General features: G+C 48.5%; 1 protein-coding gene across 1 annotated transcript in view; it reads left to right on the top strand.

The window, feature by feature from the left end:
* Positions 1-15,687, top strand: part of LOC122168304 — a 53,260-nt gene extending 37,573 nt beyond the window's left edge. The window contains 33 exon segments of the mRNA XM_042833485.1: positions 229-414; positions 668-767; positions 1,071-1,156; positions 1,552-1,746; positions 2,168-2,350; positions 2,437-2,628; positions 2,796-2,895; positions 3,073-3,158; positions 3,708-3,902; positions 4,032-4,214; positions 4,494-4,673; positions 4,959-5,141; positions 5,344-5,526; positions 5,668-5,847; positions 6,229-6,420; positions 6,601-6,700; positions 6,891-6,982; positions 7,166-7,360; positions 7,834-8,013; positions 8,333-8,515; positions 8,608-8,799; positions 9,053-9,152; positions 9,423-9,508; positions 10,263-10,442; positions 11,042-11,221; positions 11,416-11,592; positions 12,120-12,302; positions 12,599-12,781; positions 14,054-14,233; positions 14,672-14,701; positions 14,855-14,930; positions 15,184-15,268; positions 15,562-15,687. Of these exon segments, the coding sequence (XP_042689419.1) occupies positions 229-414; positions 668-767; positions 1,071-1,156; positions 1,552-1,746; positions 2,168-2,350; positions 2,437-2,628; positions 2,796-2,895; positions 3,073-3,158; positions 3,708-3,902; positions 4,032-4,214; positions 4,494-4,673; positions 4,959-5,141; positions 5,344-5,526; positions 5,668-5,847; positions 6,229-6,420; positions 6,601-6,700; positions 6,891-6,982; positions 7,166-7,360; positions 7,834-8,013; positions 8,333-8,515; positions 8,608-8,799; positions 9,053-9,152; positions 9,423-9,508; positions 10,263-10,442; positions 11,042-11,221; positions 11,416-11,592; positions 12,120-12,302; positions 12,599-12,781; positions 14,054-14,233; positions 14,672-14,701; positions 14,855-14,930; positions 15,184-15,268; positions 15,562-15,687 (4,952 nt within the window).
* The last annotated feature ends 193 nt before the right edge of the window (positions 15,688-15,880 follow it).

Raw genomic sequence — 15,880 nt, 5'->3', positions numbered from 1 at the left:
AAGAAAGCAGAAGATTTAGTTATCTGTTGGGAACAGGAGCCTGAAATCTGGAATCCTTTGGGAAAAAAAGATGATTCTGTGGTTCTGTGTTTGCTTAGTAGTGACTACATCAGGCCAAATAACCAAATGTCCAAGGCAAAATAAACATTCTTCCTGGTAACGGTGTTCTCTCTCTGCTTTCACCCAGTGCTCCTGTCCTGCCTAACTCTGCCTGTTTTCTCTTGGTAGGTGGCTGTGGGCTTCCCACCAGGCTGACCTTTGCTGAGCTCAATGAGGAGCACAGAAATGAGATTGATTTCTCTGTTGGGAAGACTGTGGGATACACTTGTCGGCCCGGATTTGCTAAGCACCCAGGAATGTCACCCACTATTACATGCCTGCAGAGCGGAGTGTGGTCAGAAGCACTCGAGTTCTGTAAAAGTGAATAGCTCCTTGATTTGGTGGTGTTGTTCCAGAAAGGAATAGGTGCTGGGTTCTGTCCATGCTGCAAAAACCTTAACGTGATTCTGGTGTTCCAATCCTATGTGACTAGTAAAGCCATGTAAACTTATGTTACTTGAAACCCATTTTGGGGGTAATTGGAAATGTGGGAGGATTACTGGAATAGCAGTTGCATCTCTTGGGCTGTTATAGGGAGAAGCCTATAGGGAGATTCTCTCTCCTCCAGGGAAACAATGCAATCACCCCGGGGAACCCGAGAATGGCCGGATTACAGCCCTGGCAGACCTCTTCTTTGGGTCAATAGTGGTCTACAGCTGTGAAGAAGGGTAAGTGCAGAGTTCAGGTCTGCTCCTTAAAAGGTCAAGGCCAGATGTGTCAGGTAAGCCTCCCTCTTTTCCTCCTTTTCATCCATTCATTCTCAATGCATAAAGAAGCCCAGGCATAGAGCTCTGTACCTATATGAGCACATGGGGTTTTCCCAATCTTTTGCTGTGAAAAAAGGTAGACAGGTGCTGAGCTCAGAGGGGAATTTCTCCCGCAGTGCCAGGGCTCCACTTGCTGAACCCACTGCAGGGGGTGACAGCTCAAAGCAAAGTGACTGGAGTGAATGTGAGCCCTTCTACCTCCAGGCACAGGCTGATTGGGAAGTCCAGCCGGCGATGTGAGATCCATGGGGGACGCGTTGCGTGGTCCGGTGACATTCCCACCTGCCAGCGTGAGTAGATCCCAGCTTTGGGTCTGCATGGTGCTGGGATTTGCAGCTCCCAAATCTCCGCGGGCATGGAAATATCAGAAGGGTTTGATGTCATAAAGAAATATTCTGGGAAGAAGTACAAAATCTCAGAGAGAAATGGACTATTGAAAGTGAGGAGTCGCGGACAGTGATTTCTCAGCACTGCTTGTATAGATTTTGCACAGAAGACTTGAGGTTGTTGGGTGGTTATTTTACTTCTTGAACAGTAGAAAGGATAAAGCACGTAGAAGCTTCCTCCATAAGAGGAATTTCAGTCGTTCCACCTGTAGACCAAGTTTGTACGCCCCCCAGACTGTGGGGTTTTGAGTACTTCAGTGCTGTGTTGAATGCAGAAGGTTTGCTGTGCCCCATTGCAGGTATCCCCTGTGTGCCCCCCCCCAACATTCCCCATGGGAAGCACACGGGGCGGCTGCTGGATGAGTTCCACTATGGCACCTCGGTCACCTACAGCTGCGAGCCCGGTTACCCAATGCACGGGAATGCTTCCATCTTCTGCACCACCCAAGATGGGAAAAACGGGGTGTGGAGTGGACCCCCCCCACTGTGTGGAGGTAGGGCTCAGAGGGAGCAGGTGGGAGTGCTTGAGTGCAGCAGCCCAACCGTTTTCTGTTTGGAAAGGCGAGGAGACCTCAAAATGGTTGCATGTGTTGTCTGGGTGCCTGCTGAGGCAGTGTTTGCTGCTTTGGCGTGGGAATTGTTGCTTTAGAGTGGGATTTATTGCTTTGGTGCAAGATTTGCTGCTTTGGGCAAGAATTGCTGCCTTGGGGCAGGTGCAGGCAGGATGCTGTAGAAGCACGCACCATCTGCAGCACTCCCAGCCTCACCTTCCAGCTGGGGTCTCCCCTGCACTGTAAGGCAGTGCATCATCAATAGGAAAATAACCTTCAGGCTTGCAACTTGAAAGTGATTGCAGACGCAAGTGCTTTGCAGTGCACAGCTGTGCAAGCTCTGAGGACATCTCTTCCCTTCCAGAAGCAGGATGCTCTGCCCCGCAGATCCAGAATGGGAGGATAGTGCCAGCTCCTCGGAGCATCTACGCACACAAGGACAATGTCACCTTCGAGTGCGAGCCAGGCTATGTCATCCGTGGCCCCAGGGTGGTGCAGTGTCAGCAGAACAGCACCTGGCAGCCCCCAGTGCCCATCTGCGAGCAGGGCAAGTGGCCGGCCAGCACTGCGGGTGCCACCCTGCCCCAGTGTCCCCTGACCCTTTGATAAGTTGTTGGCTTGTGTCCCCGACAGCTGGCTGCAGGGCACCCCCCAGGTTGCTGTTCGCAGAGCTGAAGGAGCCCTACAGGAACCAGACTGCCTTTCCTGTGGGTGGGACTGTGGAGTACATGTGCCAGCCCGGCTATGCCTGGCACGTGGGGATGTCACCAACCATCACGTGCCTCGGGAATCAGAGCTGGTCTGTGGCACTGGAGTTCTGCAAAAGTACGTCCTGCATGTGCTGTTGGGAAATTCATACTTCTTGAGTGCAAAGCCTTCTGGTTTTGTGGGTTTATTCCTTTGGGGCAGCACGCTGTCTGTTTGAGCGTCCCCAGGGGATTTGGTGCACAATGCTGATGTGCAGTGCTAACAGCAGCTGTGTCCTCTCGCAGGGAAGCAATGTGCAAACCCTGATGACCCACGGAATGGCAGAGCCATGGTCCTGACTGATCTCCTCCTTGGGTCCAAAGTGAATTACACGTGTGACGAGGGGTGAGTTTGTGGCCAGCTGAACTCAGCTGTCATTTGAGAGTAACGCAGAAATTAAGTGGCAAAATGACTTTACGTGGAGGAACCTCATAAAGTCAGAAGTCTTGGCTGCTATTAATAAGGCTTGTGAAGAAGTCTGGAGTCTCTTCATGTAATTACTGGTGCTTCTGTGTGATGCAGATACAAGCTGATCGGGCGTTCGCAGAGGACATGCGAGGTGTCTGGCACACGCGTTGCATGGAGCGGGGATGCTCCCACCTGCCATCGTAAGTGGGATGGGAGGGGGCCCTTGGAGATGGCTTCCTTGGGGTGTACAGAGGAAGGGGAGAATCTTTCAAGGCAAAGGTGCCATTACAAAAGATTTCTTGGGTCACTCTATCTGTGAAATATTTCATGTTTCTTATTTCTTATGCTTTGTTTCGTTTTGGATATTTCTGAAATTGTTTTCAAAGGCCTTTTATCTTGGTCCAAACTGGGAACGCTGTGCATGTTTTAAACTTCCTGTTCCGTTAGTAAGAATTCCTCACTGCTCGTGAGTAGAAATGTTTGATCAGGTTCTCTCTGTGTGAGTCACAGTGGTTATGGAGAGGACAATAAGAACTGTGCCCCCACCTTTAGCAGGATAGCGAGGAAATGACTGACCCAAGGTACGAGTTTGCCTTCCCACACATTATCTCAGGATAATTTGGGTCATTTTGCTCAAAGAGCTTAATTGCTGGGATGAGTTTACCTTCATCTATTCCTTCCTGGAAATGAAGGGTCCCAGACCCCAGTACTGCAGCAACAGTGCTAAAACCTCAGCTGTGTATTCCCAGGTATTGTCTGTGACCCACCCCCAGACATCCCACATGGGACACACAGTGGGGGATCGATGGATGCCTTCCCCTACGCGGCCGTGGTCACCTACACGTGTGAGCCAGGCCGTGTTTTGGCTGGGACAGCCTCCATCTTCTGCACCACCATGGATGGGGAGCGCGGTGCATGGAGCGGGCCGCCGCCGCGCTGCGGAGGTGAGTGCTGCAAGGATGGTGGGAGGCAGATGTTTATTAATGGGGTTCATTGTCTTCCTCCTTTGGTTTCTGAAGGTTGAGTTATTTTCTTATCCATATTAAATAATATTCACTCCCTCCCTTCTGCAGATGTGCAGTGTCCTCCCCCTCCAAGCATCGCCAATGGGAAGCACAGCAGCCAGCCCTCGGACACGTTCCTGCCCGGTGTGGCCGTTCAGTACAGCTGTAAGGATGGCTATTTGCTCACTGGGAATGCATCCATCACCTGCACTGCTGCAGGAACCTGGAGCCAGCCCCGGCCACGCTGTGAAGGTATGTCTGTGTCGGCTGCTTGGCACCTGGGTCATCTCTTTCCTCTTGGCTCTGGGTTTAACCATTACTCACCAAATCCCCACAGAGGAACAGCCAAAGGGGGCCAAAATATGGAGAGTCTCTCGAGCACATTGGGATAATGAGATTTCAGATTTTGGGGGGCAAGAATATGAATCAATATTGTTGACACACCTATGGTGTTGATGGCCAGGCTTGATTGCAGTTACCACGCTGGCTTGGCTTTGTGTCCCAAATATGCCCTATAATCTTCACTTCCAGCAATAGGCTGCAGAAGACCTGAGATTGAGAATGGAAGAGTGACTGGGCCAGAGTCCGTCTATATGCCCGAGGCCATCGCTGTCTTTGAATGCAATTTTGGTTACGCCTTAAAGGGCTCTCATGAGTCTCAATGCCAGTTTGGGGGCACATGGGATCCTCCTGTTCCTACCTGTGAAAAGAGTAAGTGTAAGCGGGTGGGTGATGGGTGACTTCTGAATCCACCCCAGCAGGTGCAACTACGTCACATTGGAGGTAAAGGGACCCTAAGGGTCCCCTTGGGTAGCAGGACAGAAATGGAGGCAGGAGACGGGTGTGGGCTGGGCAGAATCATATCCAAACTTTGGCACCTTTAGATACCTGGGAACAGCTAACGGGGAAGAAAGAAATAGCAATGCAGCCTCATCACACAGGGTGTAGACCTGGGATGTAGACCTTCACCACGTTTGATTTTTCCCCTTCCTGTAGTGCTGCAGTGTCCTTCCCCTCCAAATATCACACACGGTCAGTACAGTAGTGAGGATGTGAAAATGTTTGTCCCCGGAACCTCTGTGAGGTACAGATGTGACCCGGGGTACGTCCTCACGGGGAAAACAGCAGTGACTTGTTTGACATCTGGAATGTGGAGCATCCCTTACCCGCGGTGCGAAGGTGAGCGGAAAGGCCCTGGCCCATGGGCTGCATGCACAGAGGAGCACGGGGGAGCGGGTGGGCAGGCATTTAAAGGATTTCAAGTCCATGCACTCCTTTTCATGTGGATGCTCACTGAATTTTGACCTCATAAAAACACAGGAGGAAGCCTGGCTCTGGCAGCCACTTCCCCAGCTCAGGCTTTGCTGCTCTTTGCTCCCAGTGGTCACCTGCATGAGCCCTAGCATTAAGCACGGAGAAGTGGCTGAAGGGCAGCAAGCTGTCTACCGGCCCGGGACCATCATCACCATCCGGTGCCACCCGGGCTACATGCTGCGGGGCAGCCAGGAGCCCAAGTGCCATTCCGATGGCCGCTGGGTCCCCTTTATCCCCAGCTGCGAGCCAGGTGAGTGGGCACAGCTGCTGCTGGCTCTGTGGGAAGACAGGAACTGGGCAGCCCTGTATGGGGACAAGGACACACAGGGATCCGTTGCTTTTGCATCATGCAAAATCACTCCAATTTCATTCTCTCCTCACACCCTGCTAGCGCTGCCTTGCCCTCCACCACCCACCATTGCCCATGGCATACACGATGCTGAGCTCGAGACCAACTTCACCAGTGGAATGTCTGTGAACTACAGCTGCCAGCCCGGCTTCTCCCTGCTTGGAGACCCCTCTGTCCGGTGCCTGGAAGGGAGCTGGAGCCTCCCATACCCACGCTGTGCAGGTGAGGGGAAGGCACAGTGCAGCATGGCATGGCATGCAGCCCCCAAGCTACGCTGTGGAAATTTTGGGGATGAATTTCAATTCCAGCACAATGCTCTCTCATATCTGAGCCTGCAGATTCCTGTAGCCTAAGGCCAACAGCCAATCCCCAAGGATGTGTGGAAGTATAAAACTGGCTAAATTAAGGGTTTTTAAAGACCACATAAATTTCATGCATGCATCCTTCCACACTAAGAGTTATTCATGTAGATAAATGTCAGAACACAGGATAGAAGAGATGCTACCACCCCCAGGTTTTGTAGTCGAATCTACCAGTGCTCTTGCTTCTCAGCTCTGTTTCACTACCAGCCTAATTCCTCACGTGCTTTTTTTTTTCCTGCAGTTGGATGTGGGACACCGACACTGTTACAGTTTGCTGAGCTAAACAAGGAGTATAAGAATTGGACTGAGTTTCCAGTTGGGACCACAGTGAAATACACCTGCCAGCCAGGATACGCCAGACATTCACAGATACCACCCACTATTACGTGCCTTGAAAATCAGACGTGGTCTGAAGCTAAGAAGTTTTGCAGACGTAAGTTTTACAGATGCTTCTTTGTCATTTAAATCACAGTGTGACAATGGAAGCCCTGTAGCTTGCTGGATTTTTTTTTTTGGTTCTCTACCCTGGGGATTTGGTCAGATCCTTAGAATTCCAACGCCACTTTTCCTTTCATGCTGAGTTAAGCTGAAAAACACCTCTTGTTCTGTCCAGGGAGAAGGTGTGATCATCCAGGAGAACCAGAAAACGGCAGAGTTATTGTTATAACAGATCTCCTCTTTGGATCAACTGTGAATTACACTTGCGATGAAGGGTGAGTCCTGGTCAAACTGTGCTGCTGTGCCCACTGAGGAGACCCAGGGCCAAGTGAGCTCAGGTCCGTACCTTCAAAATGGTTAAAATGGCAGTATGTGGTGGCAAGCAGGGAGGTAATTGGTGACTGTGGGAGATGCAACCTCCAAAGAGAGTCCCACCGTAACAGGAGCGCTGTTGTTTAACCCCAGGTACAGACTAGTTGGAGCTTCTCAGCGACACTGCGTGATTTCAGGCTCTGGGACGCGAGTGACGTGGACTGGGGCTGTTCCTGTCTGCCAGAGTAAGTGCACATGGTGGGAGCCGAGCACAGCACAAAGAGATTCAGAGCAGTGCTTTACTTGGGACAGCATGACCACAGGGATGGGTTCACCCGCATCCATCCCTTCCTGGAAGTGAACGGCCCTGCAGTCCCCAGCACTGCAGCAGCATTGATACTAAAACCCCACATGTGCATCCCACACAGGTATCGTTTGTGACCCACCTCCCAACATCCCGCACGGAACACACAGCGGGCACCTGATGGATGCCTTTCCCTATGCAGCTGTGGTCACATACATGTGTGAGCCTGGCCACGTGCTGGCTGGGACAGCCTCCATCTTTTGCACCACAGTGGATGGGGAGCGCGGTGCCTGGAGCGGACCAGCACCACACTGTGGAGGTACAGCTTCATGGGGTCATAGAATGGCTTGAGTTGGAAAGGACCTCAAAGATCATCTAGTTCCAACCCCTCTGTTACAAGCAGGGTTGGAATCCTGCATGGATTCTTTCATTTTTCCATACTTCTTTTTTTTTTGTATGGATGGACGGCTTTGCCCTCTCTCCCCAGATGTGCAGTGATCTCAGCCCCCAGGCATTGGCAATGGGAGCCACAGAGGCCAAGGCATGGCAGTGTTTGTCTGTTGTCCATGCCTGTGATCCTGGCTATGTGCTCCTTGGAGCAGTGCTGAATTGTGCTGCTGCTGGAGTGTGGAGTGACTCTGCCCCTCGGTGTGAAGGTGTCTTTGTCATTGTGGATATGCCATGGACACAAAGGGATTACAGGAGATGTTGAATTTGCAGCGACTGAGTTCTCTAATAGTAATTGGGAATAGTAAGCAGCAAAAAAAACCCAAACACCTTCTTTCCCTGCAGGGCAGCTGTGTCCTTCCCCACCAGTGATTGACCATGGCCAGCATGATGGCATGGACGTGGAGTTTATCCCTGGAATGTCTGTAAATTACAGCTGTGACCCTGGCTATTCTCTTACTGGACCAGCAGCTCTGTACTGCACTGGCAATGCAAGCTGGAGCAGCCCTCAGCCCCGCTGTGAAGGTGAGCTGTCTATGCCATCAGTGCCACGAAAGGGAGGACACCATGGTGTTTCAGCAAGAACCAAGGGCAGAGGGCTGCAGCAGCCTTTGTCAGGAACAGAAGAGCAAATGGGTCAGGATTTAAATCTCTAGACCCCTTCATTCCCTGCATAGCTGCTACTGGAGCCAGCAAACGGCCACTGCACAGAGCCTGGGCTGCACATCAGCCTGCTTCCAACACACACTGGATGCTGTACTCACTTTGGTGGCACTGTGCATGCATCCTTCCTGCACATTATCCCATTTGTGCTCTTTTTCAGACCTTTTCCTTCTCTTTTTAGTGTTACAGTGTCCTTCACCTCCAAATATTGACGGAGGTAATCATGACAGCCAGGATGTGGAAGTTTTCCTTCCTGGAATGGCTGTGAACTACAGCTGTGATCCTGGCTACAGCCTGCTGGGGGAGGCATCCATTTACTGCACCGAGTCTGGAAACTGGAGCCTGCCCGCTCCTCATTGTGAAGGTACAGTGGAGGGGCAACGGCTGGAGCCAGGCTGCTTGGGAACCTGTGGAGATGCTGATGGACACGATCTCTCTGTGTTCTCCTCCCGGCAGGTAGCTGCGGTGTTCCTCCAACACTCAGCTATGCTGAGCTGGCCAAGGAGCACCAGAACATGACAGCCTTTCCCGCTGGGAGCACGGTGCGCTACGCCTGCCGCCCAGGATTCATGAGACACCCCACAGTGCTGCCAGTTCTGACGTGCCTCAAAAACCACACGTGGTCTGATGTGCGAGCGTTCTGCAAAAGTGAATAGCTCCATCCGTTTGGTGTCGGTTTTGGAAATGCGTCTAAATTTAAACACATGGGTTTCTAAAGAAATTCTTTGGTACAAAAAATGCTTCTTACATGGCTTCACTAGTCACATAGTTTGGACAGCTGTTGGTCTTCTATAAAAATTTTTGCTGGTGTTTGCATGTGGACAGATCCTTCAGATGTTTTCTCGTAGCACATTGTAAAACTGCAGGAGAAGAGTTTAAATTTAGCCTTGTTCTTTCCCAGGGAAAGAATGCAATTATCCTGAAGCACCACAGAATGGCAGAGTTGTTGTTCTGACAGATCTCCTGTTCAGGTCCATCGTGAACTACACGTGTGAAGAAGGGTGAGTCCCACGCTGCCTCTGCTGATCCATTTACTGAGCTTGTGTTGGGCAATGTAAAGCAGAGGGGGCACAGCACACTGCTCAGCTCGTGCCAGTAAGCCAGGATTGGTACTTTTGGCCCAGGAAGGAGGAACCTGGTTCTTTCCATCCCCACATATCCCACCAAGAGAATTATCCAGAAGCAAGAGAGTGTTCTTGAAGCACTGGGGTAGTGCAAAGCATGGCGTGCACGCCTTGCTATCAGCTGCTATTGCTTCTGTGTAACTGCAGGTACCGGCTGGTTGGTCAGTCCCTGCGGCGCTGTGAGCTTTCTGGAGCAGATATTGCATGGAGTGGTGATCCTCCCACTTGTCAGAGTAAGTAGGTCGCAACTAAATCTGGTCTCGAATTGCCATATTAAGTCCTGAAAATCAAAAAGTGGCATTTCCTTAAAATAAATAGAGCCTTGGTGAATAAGACTTTCAAAGAGTATTCCTCTGAGGTTGTTTTGTTTTCCATGCTTGTTTGGTTTCTTCTACAAATTTTCCAGTTGCCAGCTTTTGATCTTTCAGAATTATGTGGAAGGAGGAGTTGTCAGATGCCTGCCAGGATTTGTTCCTTTTGTTTCACAACAATAGATGTTGTTTCCACAATAGATGAAGGAAGAAATGTCTCTCGCATGAGCAGAGCTGGGCTGAGATCTTCCACTGCACTGTTATCCAAGCCACAAGACTCTCTTGCAAGGGTTGGTCATGGCAATTAAGATGTGGTCATTCCTTCAGATGGAACTGCCTTGGAAAGCACGAGCTTGGTGCAGTAAAACAGTTGTGAGACTGCCTAACAAAACTTGATTTCTACAACACTTGACATGTTTACTTGGAACGTATGTGCATTATTTTGTTTATAGGCACAAAATTATGTTTACATATTAAAAACTGTGATAATCCCGTGGTACATGAAGACACTAAAAAGCCCTTCATTCTTGAAATTATTCTTCTGTGAGTCGCTGAGTTCTGCCTGCACAGCTCTGCTGAGAGTCTGCCCTGGAGCAGTGGCCAGGACGGGCTTTATCTGGGCATCAACTACAGCACATGCTTGCTGCCTCTTTAAGATGATGAATTTCTTTTCCAGAGGTAGTTTGTCCAGTGCCACAGATCCAGAATGGGAGAGTATCCACTCCCAAACAGCGCTACAGATACAAGGATACTGTCAGCTTTCAGTGCCACGAAGGGTTCGTGCTGAAAGGGCATCCCACAGCCCAGTGCAAAGCTGACAAAACATGGGATCCTCCCGTGCCCATCTGTGAGCAGGGTGAGTAACACTGCAAGATACTCCTGGTTGCTGCTGCCTGTTCTCTGAAGCCACATCTGCATTCCCTTTCCTGCCTGCTCTGACTGCTGTAAGGAGAAAGCAGAAGGTGTTCCTTTCACCTATGACTCTTTCCTCACACAGGAGCTAAGCCAGGTTGAGGGCAGTGCAGTAAGTGGGATTTGTGCTTTTCTTCCCTGCTTGTTGCAGTCTGTAGTCCACAAGCGCTTCAGTTTCTGATAGACAGAAACTCGGTAGCTGTATGGCAGGATGCTGACTATCAGAGAAGAGGGACTTATTTGCTGGAAATATAAAGGAAGGATGATAGGAAACGAAGGTAAATTTGTGCATTGCGTGTATGCAACCAAATGTGTATTTTCAACTCTTAATGCTGCATCTAGATGCAATTATCATCCTGCTGCTGCAACGAGTCCAGGTAGGTGTTACATGGGAGGCAAGACTTATCAAACCTTAACTGCTCCTCCCACCCGGCCCTTTTTCTTGAGGGGAAGAGGAGCAATTATCCATTTTACTCCTTTCTTACACAATTGTTTTTCCATAATTTAGCTTCACCTTCTTACCTTTCTCCTCTCCTCTTTCAGTGGTAAAGTGTCCATCTCCCCCAAGCATCATCAATGGGGAACACAGTAGACTCTCAGAGACTTTTGGCGTAGGTGCAATCGTGCATTACCACTGCAAACCTGGCTTCTTCCTCATTGGCAATAAGTCCATCCTCTGCACACCGCATGGGGTCTGGAGCCGTCCCCTACCTCGGTGTGAGGGTATGTTCACACTCTTGTCACTGATTCTCATCTTTCTGAATGTGTTAAGCACGTGCTGATACGTAGCTAAAGAGTTGGTGAAACAAGCTGTTTCTTGAGCAAAATCCACCTAAGGAAAAAATGCCTTCTCTGTGGCCAAATGTCCTTATCTGTCCTGCACAAGTTTTCAGTTCTCTCTGCCCTCAATTCCACAGCTGGCTGTGTGAGCCCAGGAGTTGGGCATGGAAAAGCTATTGGATCAGAATCTCTCTACGTGCCTGGAGATATCATCACAATTGAATGCAACTCTGATAATATCTCAGAAGTCCTCCACAAGTCCCAGTGCCAATCTGGGGGCACATGGTTTCCTCCACTCCCTGCCTGTGACCGAGGTGAGTGCGTGTCACCCATCCTTACACCTGTACCTTCTGACCTTGCACTATTTGTAGCACATGGCAGGATGTTTAGGGGGCAAGAGGAATCCTAGTTTTTAAACCTAAAGATCCATCTACCCTAACTTTTCCCAGTCTTATCACTGCAGTAAAACTGGTGCCTCACTTTCTCAAAATGAACTTAAAACTAAGCTCAGCCTGGTTTTGTCAGATGTAAGGGACCTGTATGGATACTGCTGTAAAACGGTCTTACAAATGTGCAGTTCTCATTCTATATACCAGCTAATCACTCTTCTTATCCAATGCATCAGGGAAGATGATGCTGGGCAGCGCTCCTTTGTGTCAGAAGAAATTGGTGTGACACCAAGTCAGATGCTGTAGGGTAGAGTGGGTGCATGAGGTTGGGCAGTGGGCTCTGTGCATTAGTGTCAGTGGTGTGGAGGTGGGCATACAGCCATGCGCAGATGCTTGGAGGTTCTCCTCTTGCCTCCAAGAGTGCTTTTTAATCTGTACTTCTCTCTCCTTAGTGCTGCACTGTTCCAAGCCCCCAGATATTCTCCACGGGGGTCACAGTGGCCTGGGAAAAGCAGTTTTCCCTCCTGGAACATCTGTGAACTACAGCTGTGAGATTGGCTTCTCCCTCATTGGGATGGCATCCATTTACTGTACAGAGTCTGGAGCCTGGAGCCATCCTTCTCCTGTCTGCCAAGGTGTGTCTTTGTGGCAGAGAGCTAAGAAGAAAGTTTAATACATAATGTGCCTGAGGGCAAGATTTATATAAGGACTACATCTGAGTCCTTTACTACGAAATGAGTGATGAGAACAAGATAAAGTTTATCCATGTTCACAAAACGTGGTGGAGTTCCAGAGCTAAGGAATCAATTGTTGAAACTAGATGAAGAAATGGAAAGAGCAAGGCTGCAAGAGTACAGGGCCTTAGCTGTTCTCTGGCTGTCTGTGAGGATTCTTACTTCAACACTGTCATCTGTCTCTCCCTGACTTCCAGTCGTGAAGTGCCTCCACCCTCCTGCTATCACCAATGGGAAGCTCCAAGGCAACACTTCAGACACTTTTTTCTATGGAGCATCTGTGTCCTACAGCTGTGATTCTGGCTATTCACTCAGTGGGGATGCTTTCATCACCTGCACAGCGTCAGGAACCTGGAGCCATCCTCCTCCTCAATGCAAAGGTGTGCGTGTGTGAGATATGTGGGCCAAAATCTAAGCAGTAAAACATTCTGCTGCTGCTAACATTGAATTCCACCCATTTATTTGCCTTGGGAACCATTTCCACATCACAGCTAGTGATGTCAATTACTAATTGGCCTTTATTTGTATATAACTGGAAGAGTATAAAATCCTGATAAAGAAGTAAGATGGGATCTACTTTATGATACCAGGTAGAAGGATATGAGTACAGTGGAGGAAATTCGGGAAGGCCAATTTTAATTCCCACGTGTTCTGCATCTCTGCCTTTGTTGGTGTGAATTTGCTGCATATTAACATTTCTCCCTTAAAAGCTTTTTCTCCTTGAGGAGTAGAAACATTCTCTCTTTCCCTTTCCACTCCCTGTTATCACTAGCAGGAAACAGGAAGTGATTACATCTGATGACTTTTCTCTGACGGAATACCTGTAGTTTACAAGTGAGTCTTACTACTCCTTTCATGGGAAGTGTCTCTACTTCTGTGACTTGGCACTTCTGCGTAGCACACGGTCAATTTCAGTCATCAGGCAAACGTGACTCATGGCCCTTTCACAAATGCAGCAGGATTTCTAGTGTGGGTGTTCCTGCATGGAAAACTGGGTGTTCAGCAGAATGAATTCACAGGGCATTTCCTTGGTGGAACTGTACAACATCGGTGACTCAATAGAAATGCACCTGGATAACAATACGAGGAAATAACACACCAAATACTTACATAAATAAGCCAGCAGCTATTTAAAAGAAACAGAGTCACAAAAGAATTCTCCCTGTTATTCAACATTCTCATGTTCTTTTGTTGTCCTTAGAAACTATTATGTGTGGTTGTAAAAATAAATAAGTCATGATATGACGGTCAGAATTTACATGCTGGTGTTACTTACTCTGGTCTCCACAGACAATTTTCTCCTCTAGAATCCTGGGGCTTGAACTGTAAAAGGTGATCAAACAGACCTGATACACCACTCTTCTCAAATGTCTTGCTAGCCCAGCAACAGAAAATCTCTTTCTCTGGCAGTGCTCCTTCCAGGCTACAACTGTTCTCATGGGGGTAACCAGTGGGAAGAAGCTAACTCATATAAACCCCTACATGGTGGCATAAGACACAAAGCTCCTTTTGTAGCCACAAAGAAACGAATCACATTTGGGAATTATTCAAAAAGAACTCAAGAACAATGCCTTAAATAACCCACGCTTCTACTTTCCATATCTTACATTCCCTCACACTTAACGTTCCTTTTTTGTTACTTCTAATTTCAGAGATCAGTTGTGTATTCCCAGAAGTTCAAGGTGTTAAGAAAACCACATCTGGAAGAACGTACAGAATTGGGACTAACATCACTCTTGAATGTGATGATGGGTACACATTGGAAGGCCTCAGTCAGATTCAGTGCCAGGAGGACTTCAGCTGGGACCCTCCTGTGCCAGCCTGTAAACTCAGTAAGTGAAACGTAAATCAAGCAAAGAACAAAGAGAAAAATGCAAGTGCAGAGGTTCATTCTTGTCTGCAAACTGTATGACGTGCTCCCAAGGCCTCTTAGGTCTGTTTAAAGCTGATTTTACCATGGCAGTAGAAAATAACAAACAAAAATAGCTATTTTTATCAGGTTAGTTTAGACACTATTTTCCACAGTCTTTCTGCAGTTCAGGGCTTCTGTTTTCCTGGTAACGCTATCATTGCTGTCCATTTCCCTTTCAAACATGTAAGTGACTTTCTATTAAATACATATACATATAAATAATGGTACATCTTTTTAAAATTCTGCATTGTCAGCCTAAGCAGTAAAAGCTTTATCAATGAAGTGACTAAAAACCGTTGAGGAACACCGTATTTTATTTTAGAACTGTTTACTGATTATTGCTTTTCTCTTCTTTCAGCTTCACCCAGGTCTGGTTCAGTAGGGCTAGGTAAGCAGCTCAGAAGAATTTCTGTGGCCAGATCTTTGGCTTCATAGCCTCAGATGCACTATTTTCCTCTTCTTCCTCGAAGATATGCTTATTATCTCGTGCCGATGGGTTTTAAAACACACAGTGCAAATAATATGCTCTCTTTCCTTTCAGGAATTGCAGCTGCAGTCGTTCTGCTTCTCCTGGGTGTGACCATCGGCTGGAAAATTATCTCTAAGCAGAAGGAAGGGTGAGACATCCTGTTGGGTATCCATTCACGTTTTTCTTTGCCCAGTTATGACTTCTATACAGTCAAAACCCCAGAATGAGGAGGCTAGGTCTTTCAGTTGGGTATTTTGAGCTTTAAGTTGCCAGCTGTACTGAGTGCATCAACTTGGAGTCAATTGTGTGGTTGTGTTTTGCTTCACTTCCAAGATTCTTCCTAAGGGGAAATCTGAGCGTTCATTATGAACTGACATAGTTCACTGTGCTTTTTCATGCAGCTTCTACCGCACGTATGAAAACGACAACCACAAAACCTCTCTGGATTAGATGGCAGAACAGAAATGTTTACATCTTGCATGGCAGGTATGGATTAACACGAAATATCTGCTACAGCCAGGAATTTGAGTTGTCCCACTATAATCCTTCCAGCTGAAAACTCTTTCCACCCAAACTTCTGGTACAAGACCGCACAACCTCAGCTGTCATCTTTCGTTCTCCAGCAAAGGCAGCTTAGCAATCATTTCCTCTTTGAAAAACAAAAAAAGCATTACCCAAGAGAGCAGGCCCTCCTCCCTTCCTAAGCAATGATATCATAAACACTGGTAGGAAAGCTTGAGGAAAGCTAATTTTCGCATTGTTAATTGCTTTCTCCCCAGGCTGAGCCCGGTGCTGCCCATAACCGGCATTCGAGGCGTTCCCCCATGTTGGGACTGAACCAAGAAAGCACTTCAACCCAAATCAACCTTCATGCTCCTCCTGCTCCATTCATTAAAGCACTGTAAGGGCCGAACGAAGCTCCTGCTGTACAGAAGCCCATCAGAGCACGTCCCGCACTGCACCTGCTCCTGTCTGCAAACCCTGAGCTGAGGGAGAACCGCAGCGCTGCTGTAATAAAGCCTGAAGGCAGGACGGCAGCTCTGTGTCTCTTTTTGCGCCCACCTCGACAGCTCCGCGTTATTACTTTAACAGCGCAAC

This window comes from Centrocercus urophasianus, unplaced genomic scaffold, assembly GCF_019232065.1.
Source record: "Centrocercus urophasianus isolate 14NV4802_14NV808 unplaced genomic scaffold, USGS_Curo_1.0 seq_42, whole genome shotgun sequence".
Taxonomy (NCBI): Eukaryota; Metazoa; Chordata; class Aves; order Galliformes; family Phasianidae; genus Centrocercus; species Centrocercus urophasianus.
Note: the sequence above shows the minus strand (reverse complement) of the source record. Positions and strands in the feature narration are given on the sequence as shown.